This window comes from Sphaerodactylus townsendi, linkage group LG01 (genome assembly GCF_021028975.2).
Source record: "Sphaerodactylus townsendi isolate TG3544 linkage group LG01, MPM_Stown_v2.3, whole genome shotgun sequence".
Lineage (NCBI taxonomy): Eukaryota > Metazoa > Chordata > Lepidosauria > Squamata > Sphaerodactylidae > Sphaerodactylus > Sphaerodactylus townsendi.
Window position 1 is genome coordinate 23,585,920 of NC_059425.1, and position 10,201 is coordinate 23,596,120.

Genomic DNA, 10,201 nt, shown 5'->3' on the forward strand with positions numbered 1-10,201 from the left:
GTGCCATCCAAGCCCACTTCGCTAAGCTCTCAGGGTTGCTGTGCAGGTAAATGTGAAGATCAGTTTAAAGGAATTAAAAGTGATGAAGCCATTTTCTGGATTTTCTCTGTGAGAGTGAAGGGGAAGGCCTGACACGCCTAAGTGAACCAAAGAACAATCAAAGTACCGTATGTACTCGTGTATATAAGACAAGGCACCTAATTTTACCACAAAAAAAATGGGAAAACTTATTGACTTGTGTATAAGTCGCGGGTAGGAAATGCAGCAGCTACTGGTAAATTTCAAAAATAAAAATAGATACCAATAAAATTACATTAATTGAGGCATCAGTAGGTTAAATGTTTTTTAATATTTATTTCAAAGAAAAACAGTAAACTAGCTCTGTAAGTGGAAAAGAGGGTCAACAAGGACAATATGGTCTCAACAATAACTTTAAAAGTACAAAAACCTTAGCTCAATCAGCAACCAAGCTAAAACACAAGAGTTAAAATCCTTCAAAACTGGATTCCTCCTCATCATCTGTATGTCCAAATGTAACCCAACTTAGATTTTAAGAGGGATATTATCAGAAATCAGAAAATCTACTATTAGCTTCCATTGTAAATAATGGGGGATGGGGCACCCCCTTTGGGGGTCAATAACTTTGGATCCCCTGACCCAAACTGGCTGGTATCATAAAGAGACTCTCCCCCATCTATTAGCTCCCACTGAAAACAATGGGGAATGGGGGCACCTCCTTTGGGGGTCCATAACTTTGGACCCCCTGAACCAAACTTTACCAAACTTGGCTGGTATCATCAGGAGTGTTGTCTGAGGGTACCTTGAAAATTTTGGTGCCGCTAGCATAAAAACTGCGCCCCCTGCTGGCTGGCAAAGTAGAAACACACCAAAAAATTTAATGACCCGAATAGAAGTCGAGGGGAGCTTTATCAGCATTAAAAATGTGCTTAAAAAGTTAACTTATACACGAGTATATATGGTATAGGTTATGCCTAAAATTTTACCTGAAGCCAGTATATTGCATGACTGTACAGACTAACATAGCTAAGACTAAATTGTGCTTACATAGTTTAATTTAATTTTCCTTCATTTCTCTCTGTCCAAGTTATTTCAGGCCAAGCCAGATTAACCCTAACTCCTGAAGAGAATGTGAAAGACGAAGTGGACAACTTCCCAACATCTGTGCGGATAAGGAAGTAACTTTTGTCTAGAATAAGGAAACATACTTTTGCAAAGCATCAGCATAATTTTGAATCAGTCCTGCCTAATTATAGTTGTATTTGCCCATAAAAAACAAGCATCCCTGTTGATTCTGAGAAACTGTCTTTTACCCCAGTAGTCAGATACTTGCCCTCTTCATTGTGCACAATAACATTTTTATTAACTCTGTGTGTACCTTTTTGGTTCAAATTCACAGTTGCCAAGACCCGTCTCATAGCGCATCGGTGACAAGCAAGCTTCTGACAGACACCCACCATGCTTCCCACCCATACACTTTCAGGTGCTAGCTAAAAATTTCTGCAAAGCGAACCACTGGCCTTCTCAATATGGGAGATTTAGCTACTTCTTAAAGAATGGCTGGCTAGCTGTCACCATCCATACAATTTCATCTGCTTTTAAAAATCCTGTTCAGTGCTGCAGGCACTTCTTATGTTTTAAAAGCTTTCCAATCAAACCTAAAGATTAAAAATGAGTCACTTTTAACGAGAAGAGAGACTGCAGCATGAATTTGGTATCTCTCTCTGAACAGAGGCCTTGAAACTCCTTTGGCAGACAACTGAGAGTTCTTGCCAAAGCAACAGCCCGCCAGCTCTGGCAACCAGCACCCCATCCTGATAGCCAGGGTGCGCATTGCCTCCATGCCCACAATCTCTCCAATTACAGTTTCCACAGTACAGCATAAAAATGGCATTTTTCACATGTCACAGCAAGAAATCTCCCTCAGAACGGTTATGATTCTCATTTCCAACAGCGAATGTATTACAACTGAGATTCTAAGCATTGTCTGTTTCACAGCAGCATATTGGAAAACAGGCCTTAAAAACCCAGTCGGCTTAAAATAGGGACTGTTCTGGAGATACTAAAAAAATATTTCCCACATACTATTGCACAGAAATTGGACCTTGGCTTCCACGAGTGTTGAATATGGACACAGCGAACATATTTTTGCTTTTAGGATTGTACCGCAAAAACAAAGAACACAGCTTTTGTTTCCTCGTATAAAATAAAGCCCCTGGGCTAGCTGGTACAGTGGTTTGACCCCTGGGCTAGGACTGAGGAGCTCCACATTCCAATCCTCACTGAGCCATAAAACTGAAGGGGTGATCCTGGGCTGGCCAGCCTAACCTAGCCTACCTTGCAAGATTGATAGAAAGGTTAAATGGAGGAGAGAACCAAGTATACTGCCTTGGAGGAAAGGTGGCAAAGAAATGTGACAGACCAGCCCCATAGATATGAAGAGGAGAGTGAAAGCAAACCATAGAGAATTCGCAAGCTGGACATTAGCCAGAAAAGCTGAGGATAAAAAAAATAGTTGGTTGTTTCCTCCCATGTCACAGTAACTCTGCATTCTTCTCTTTCACTCCCCTTCTCCTTGACAAAACGTCTTGAATTCTTAAAAAATCTTGAGAGCAGAGTAATGGTGTACAGATAACTACATGCACATATATGATTTGCTTAATCTCTGTTATTTATTCTGGTTGCCAGTTCTGTGTTATCTTGGCTGCCTGCAGCCCCCTCGATGCACATTCATTTTAAAGTGCAGAAGACATCCATTCCTAGAGGTAGACCGCAGCCTAGCCACTACTGAGTGAAGGTCATCAATAACAAATTCATGAGCATAAATTCAAACAACATCTGCAGTTCTCTGGCCTTACCCCTGAAAAAGCCCCAAATTCGAGCTATTTGGCCAAAATGTCGGTGCTAACCCCCTCAAGGGGAATATAGCCCTAGAAGAAGAGGAAAGATGACACACACACCCGCCCCTGTAAGACAAGGAAACGCCCCCCCCCTATGCCTAGGGCCACAAGAACAGTTGGGAGGGGGTAGAAAGGTGTTGATAAGGGGTGGGAGTAGGAAGACAGAGAGACAAGAGGAAAGCTGATTTGCTGGAAGACAGCATTCAGACTTCAAAGAAAGAAAAGAAAAGAGGTTACAGAAAGCCACGAAAGGCAGCCAGCTGGGCAAATGTTCAGGGCCCCCTGGGTGGGCTAAATCTGTCGTTGAAAAGGCAGCACACACGCACACATGCCAGGCACGCTGAGAAATCACACTCCTCAAAAGAGAACATCCTGGTTTGGAATTTATTTGCAAAGGGGGAATCGGCAGGAAAATTGCCGGGGTGGGGGGGGGGGGTGAGCTTTAGCTTTTAAACAGAGGGATGGGAAAGCAAGGCCCAGGCACGCTGGCCAAAGCTTCTCTGTTCCAAAACACCTGATGATTTGCCACATCAACCAAAGCAAAGCTGCGCAGGCATAGGAGTTTTCCATGGATGAGGGGTTGCTCCCCCCTCCCCACCTATCCTTTTTTGTAATTATTTAGGCCGGGGTGTCCAACTCTGGCGCTTCAGATGTTCTCTTTTGGATTTCAGCATAATTCCCATCAGGGGCCCCCTGCTTGACCCGGCCATGCCAACTGGGCTGATTGTGCAGGGGCTGATTGGGAATTGTAGTCCAAGAACATCTGAAGCGCCAGAGTTGGACACCCCTGATTTAGGCACATTTTCAATTTTACTTTTTGGTTAATCCAAAGACAAACTTGGGTTTGGCAAAGATAGGCTTGGGACACCACAGCATTTCTGAACCACTATTGGAAATGCGCTGTGAAACCGGTTCCTCGGCATTCCTTTGTTACCTACTACGTCCCATATGGCAAGAAACGTAGATTAGACTCCCAGACATGCAAAGAACCCACTCATTGAGAGGTGGCTGCTTGTTATATCACTACACAAGTCACTGCTCTGGGGACACGCATTTTCAGTGGTTCTCTGAAATGGGGGAGAGAGAGAACCTATAATTTTGACACATCTCTGTAACAGACATGAAGAAGTTACCCACCCTCATTAAAAAGAAGCTCACGGAATCTCTGCAGTATTGTTTTATTTTTATATGCATAGAGCAGCTGATTTGAGGGCTCCCCGGTCCAACTCTGACAAAGAATATTGGTAAATATGCTGGGATTGCAGCTTGGCTTGCTTGCTTGAGGAAACTGATGCTACTTGTTCAACCATCACCCTGCTCCCTTCAAATTCCACACTATGGTGTGGACTGAACAGGAGGGAGGAGGCCGAGATGTTTGTACCCAGTTTGTAAGAATGCTTTCGTTAATTCCAAACTACAATTTATTGCAGTTATCTCAACAGCTAAACCTGGCACAACAATGGCCGATCCCAAATTCCTGCAACCTCACAGAAATGTTCACATGCATGTCGTAAAAAAAACCAACAACAACCTTCTTTTCTGCAGCACACTGATACTGTGAGCTGGACTCAGTCCACAAGGCAACCAAGAAATGCCAACCGGTCCTGAATACCAGGCAGTGGAGATACATTTCAACACCCTTATCGGACTATAACTACATTGGCTCCCAGTGCATTTCTGAGCTCCCAGTGCATTTCTGAGCCTATTAAAACTGAGCCTCACTGATAACCATCCCGCCAGAGATATATCCTCCCTCCCCAAGATGGGAGGACTGTCAGTGAAGGTTTTGCGTCAAGACTGAGCACAGGGCCAGACTGGTTTCCTTGAGCCGCAACGTTTTCGGCGAGATTAAAAAAACCCAAGCACCTCAAGCACTGGGAAGCATTTTTCTCTTCCTGAAAAGCGGAACAGCCATAGCCAGTAGGAGAAGATATGTTTTGGTATAAAGTATAAGCTTGATTTGGGAGAAGGACAGCATCATGTATTCTTTTCTGCTGCAATTCCAGAGCAGCAGTTATGTTCTTCCAAAGGATTTTTACTTATTTTCAAAACACCCATGAAGAGGGAAAAGGTAATACCAGCCTTCTTCCAGAAATGGACTTTTTCTCCTCCTGCTGTACAGTTTTTCAGTTGCTGCCATTTTAGAAACACCCAGACGTCTTATGCTAATTGAAATTAGTTAATTTGTCGATATTGTTTTGTGAACAAGTGTTGAAACACACATAAACAAAACTGCTCTGCAGGTGAAAAGAATCATAAGGTTAAATACTTCCCAAGCAAAAACAAAACCTCAGACCACCAAAAAAAAAACCACCCAACCACCCCCCATTCCCTGCAGTTAGAAAGCTAGCACAGCAGGGAGAAATATTCTGGCCTAACTACTTCCCCAACAAGATATGAAAAAAAAAATCCCTATACATTACAAAAAAAGTATATAGTGAGGAAATGGTCAGATTAAAAACTTACAGTTTGTTTGACTGGTTAAAACACCCAGGTTTGATCAATTAACTGGTCAAGTATTTTTAAAGAATTTTATTAGAAAAAAAAGATACCTTAATCATCAACAGGTCTGATACTTGCATTCATTACAAGGAACAAATTAGTTAGCTCGTTGCCAAACAAGAAAATTGTAATGACTCATAACTTAACAACGTTAGATAAGGTTTCTAAATGCATGAGCTATTCACTTGAGCATTCTTTCCTGCGCAGTTTCTCAGAGTTAGCCTACAATTACAAGACTAAACAAAAAAAGAAGAAGAAATTAACCCAGAAATAAACCAAAGCAACAGAATTAATTTTAAAAAGCAATTTTGAAAGGCACCATGGTAAATTCTTTCTGATTGGAGGTGCTGGCAATTCTAGCCAGGAGGAGAAATACAGCTGGGCTGCCACGTTTGCATCCAAATGCTGCAGGGCACTCCTGCTGACCCCACCATGAAATAAAAGAGTGAGCTGTCCACTACATTATGGCATTCTTGGTTTCAGAACATATTTGGCTCTTTATTTTAAATAAACATTTGCAACATTTGACTGTGCTTAAATCATAAACAATCAATGGGCAATATTTGACCAGCCAACTGATATGAAGAAGAAGAGTTTGGATTTATATCCCCCCTTTCCAGTGGTGGAATCCAAAAATTTTAATAACAGGCTCCGATGGTGCCGCCGCCGCCCACACGCACCTCCAGTCCCTATTGGGCAGGGAGGTTGCTTTAGTAACCCCTTCTCGGCACTCAGAAAAAATTAGTAACCACTTCTAGAGAAGTGGTGAGAACTGGTTGGATCCCACCTCTGCCCCTTTCTCTCCTGTAGGAGACTCAAAGGGGCTTACAATCTCCTTGCCTTTCTCCCCTTACAAGAAACACCCTGTGAGGTGGGTGGGGCTGAGAGAACTCAGAAGAACTGTGACTAGCCCTAGGTCACCCAGCTGGCGGTGTGGAGTGTACATCTGGAACTGCTTTCAGATGTTCAGTTCTTATCACTACCAGCATGGCCAATTGGCCATGCTGACAGAGGCGGATGGGAATTGTAGGTCCTGAACAGCTGGAGAGACGCAGGTTCCTACCCCTTGCCAATCTGATAGAATTCAAGGTGAGCTGGGAATCAAACCCGGTTCCTCCAGATCAGAATGCACCTGCTCTTAGCCACTGCTCTTAGCCACTACACCAATGCTGCACACCAGCCCCGAGTTAGGCCAGAATTCTTCGCCCCTCTACATTAGTTTTCTAGCTGCAGGAATTCTCTACCCTCTCTGGGGAACATTCAGGTGCACAATCAAAAACTATTTTTACTGCCTCATCTGCTGTTTGCGTACCAGGGCTCCAGCTTCAAAAGCCAAACAGCACAAAGCAATGAGCTTGTAAATCCAAACAAGGGCATTGCTTGCCTCCTGGCCAACAAGGAGACGTGACAAAATGATGTGCAAAGCTCTCCTGCCAAACAACCTGCCAAAATGTCTGGCCACAGGCCCTATGTGAGACTTTCTTCAGCCAACGTCCTAAGATGGACAGCTTCCTCCTGAGCAATTTGAATATGGCTATTCTTTGGCATGACAACTCCCCAGCCAATGGCAGCTAAGGGAATAGCAGACCAAAACAGCCAAGTTTTAGTCTATTGTTCTCATGCAAATAGCACATTTCAAAACTCATACATTAACTGGGGAAATATTTCCAAAGGGCCTCCACAATGTTATGAATTTTGAATTAAGAAGCCATCATCCAAAAAAAAAATCCAAATCAAGTTTATTAAAAATAAGATGGGGGAATTACTCCAGTGCACTTATTCCTCAATCCTCACTGCAATTATTTTAATAGCATCACCATCTTTTTCTAATCAGGTGGATAAAACTCAAGAGCCCCACCCAGCCAGAAGCTATATAGATAGGAACCTGTGGGGAAAATATATTAAAAACATTAGCAAGGACCCAAATTCTTTTTGGAATTCATGAATTACCAGGGACAAATGCATATTCCGGGGTCTGATGTTGGACAATGATGGTTACACTCTGAATCCTAAAGATGGGAAAGAGAAAAAGAAAAAAAATATATACAGAAGGAGATCAGCCCCACAAGAAATCCTCCAGCCACGTGATCACATGACACAGCAGACAGTGACTCCAGGCTGTCATCCGCCCCCTCCCCTTCTTCCAGTCTAGGGAAGTTCTAAAAAGTGACTTGGGGCTCTAATCTGCCAGGAAGCAACACTTCCAATCATACAGGTGTGTGGATGTAGGGAAACTGAGGATTGTGGAAAAGACACTTGGCATATGCTCAGTCTCACTCCATAATTACTCTCCGCATTCTGGTAGTGAAGCAAGCATTCAGACCACGTCCCGGGCACACTTCTGCCTTTCAATGAATTGCGCCAACCTCCTTGTTATCGTTATCATTCCCTTGCGGCTCTAACTAGCTTCTTAATCACTCCCCCACCTTATTTCCCCCCTCCTTACATTTTGAAGTTAGCTCCATTTCCAAGCTTGCCCTGCTCCCTCCCCCGCCCCGTGAAAAAAAGCCCTCTGCCTTCTAAATAAACATCCCATACCCAGATTCCAATGCCTGCCTTCCCACCACCAAAACAAAATTCAGTCCAATCCCCTTCACTCCCAAATACGACCCAAGCTTCTAGCCCCCATTTCTACTCTCCCTTTCCTTACATCTCCCTATGGCTCCTTTCTCAGATATGCCACCCTCCTCTCTTCTGATGAAAGACTCAACTTCTCTGAGTTGGGCTCTTTCTGAACTCCCTCATCACTACTCTTCAAAGACTACGTCACATTTCAGAATCCGGCTAAACAGCCAAACTTACCTTAAGGGAAAACATTCCCTGCACCCTCTCTGCTGGTTCTTATCTCCACCCAATTCACTTATTTGTCCCCCACATCCTTCCCCTCCTGCATTATCTCCCCTCCAGACGTGCTGTGCCTGCACAGCCTTTCCGCATCTCTCTCTTATCCTAATCTTTCAGGACTCTCCCTCCCAACTCAGCCTGTGTCTTATCTTATCTTAGTGTTGTTTGTTCTGTCCTTCCCCTCCATAAATGCACTTTCTGAGTTTCCCCTCCCACTGACCCCCGTCTCATTCCCCCCAAACCCCAGCTACACCAGCCCTCTCCCCACATCATCACTACACACACACATATCCCATAGTCGTGTGAACACACAAACTCCCGCTCCCCTCCCCCACCCCCTCCCCTCGGCCAGTCGCTACCACTGGCCTTTCCCTCTTCTAGCGCCCCCCTTCTCCTTTCCTCCAGCCCCCCCCCCCCCATTTTCACAACCCACAAGAGATATTCTTCCCTAACCGGGCTTCCTCTCCAGCTCGTCCTACTTCCCAAGCCTTACCCCGCATTAACCACGGCGATACCCTCCAGCCCTCCCTCCGCGTCTTCGAGACTCCTCTTTTTTCAGACTCCACAGGACGCTTCCTGCCCCACAACTCATCCCAGTTAGTAGCCCCCTTCCTGCCTTAAGCCCACCTTCCCTATTCTCATTAACTCGCCCCACTCCAGAATGCAAGCCGTCTGTGCGCCCACCCACACTGTCCAGGGCTCCTGCCTCCTCTTTACCTCCGATTTATCCCTCATTATCCCCCTAGGGCGCAGGGGTCTGCAACCTGCGGCTCTCCAGATGTTCATGGACTACAATTCCCATCAGCCCCTGCCAGCATGGTCCATTGGCTATGCTGGCAGGGGCTGATGGGATTTGTAGTCCATGAACATCTGGAGAGCCGCAGGTTGCAGACCTAGGTAACTTCTCCCCCCTTTTGAGCGTCTATCGTTCTCTCTCCACCTTCTCCTTACCCCACACCTTCCTGGCCTGCAGCGCCCCCTTCTGCCTGCCCGCTCTCTTACCTCTCCTCTGAGCTGCCCCCCACCCCCGCGCCTACCCCCATCTTTACCCCCATCACTCTTGCCAGGTCTCCACCCCCTCCATCCTCAGACCTTCCTCTACCTCTTCCTCCCTCCCACCCTCCGTTACCTTGTCCTCCTTCCCTGTCCTTTTTACAACAAAGGCTTCTTCTCCCCTCCCCCCCATTGCCCCCGGTCAGGGAGACGGGAGGGGGGACGCACGCTTTTTCCACCCCCTACCTTCAGCTCGGCCGCCTCCGCCATCTTGAGACATCGTAGCCGCCTCGTCCAGGAGCGGAGAACGGCCAAGGGAGCGCGGACAACTTTCTCAGCAGGCAACCAGCCGCAGAGCAAAGCGAGTCAAGACCGCCCCTTTCGGTTCTTTAGAAGCGAGGAGGCGTGGCTAATGCGGTGCCGTAGAGAACAGAGGAAAGGGCTTAAAGGGAGCGGCGCAAAAATCCTCGGTCCGCGCTCAGACGCAGCGGACTCCCCCCACCCCTTCGCGTTCCTATCCGCCTTCGCAGTCGCTTCACGCACGGTGGCAGTAAAGTAAACGTTGCACGAGGGGGAATTTTCCCCCCCCTCTCTTCAGCTTGGTGTTTTGCTCCTTTCACGACGGCCTGATATGCAAAGTTAAATTTAAATAAAGTAAACAAGTATTTAAATAAAGTAAATAAGTAAGATCAGGGCCCAAGAACGCGCCACTGCTGCATAATAAGTCTCAGCGCCAGTATCGCCTGCTCTGACTGGCAGCGTCTTTCACACAATTTAAGACCTGATTCTTCTCGCTGGAGTTGCTGAGACTTTCTGCGTGCACAGCAGAAACTGAACCACCCAACCACAGATTCTTCCCTCTTATGATATTTATGACTTTTCAGAAAAGAAATAGAAAAAAAAATATCTTGCATGGGATGTAATTATGCATGCCAGTGGGATAT

At 45.6% G+C, this 10,201-nt stretch overlaps 1 protein-coding gene across 3 annotated transcripts in view; it reads right to left on the reverse strand.

The window, feature by feature from the left end:
- The window catches only part of PIAS3 (protein inhibitor of activated STAT 3), a 47,630-nt gene extending 37,983 nt beyond the window's left edge, over window positions 1-9,647 (reverse strand). Inside the window, exons 1-2 of one of the 3 annotated variants that reach the window (XM_048513730.1) lie at window positions 9,504-9,643; window positions 7,371-7,429 (exon numbers count right to left, since the gene is read on the reverse strand). In XM_048513730.1, the coding sequence (XP_048369687.1) occupies window positions 7,371-7,385 (15 nt within the window). In that variant the 5' untranslated portion in view covers window positions 7,386-7,429; window positions 9,504-9,643. Of the gene's footprint in view, window positions 1-7,370; window positions 7,873-9,503 lie in introns of those variants that run through there. The other 2 variants (XM_048513722.1, XM_048513739.1) reach the window with 2 other exon arrangements.
- Window positions 9,648-10,201: the final 554 nt, after the last annotated feature.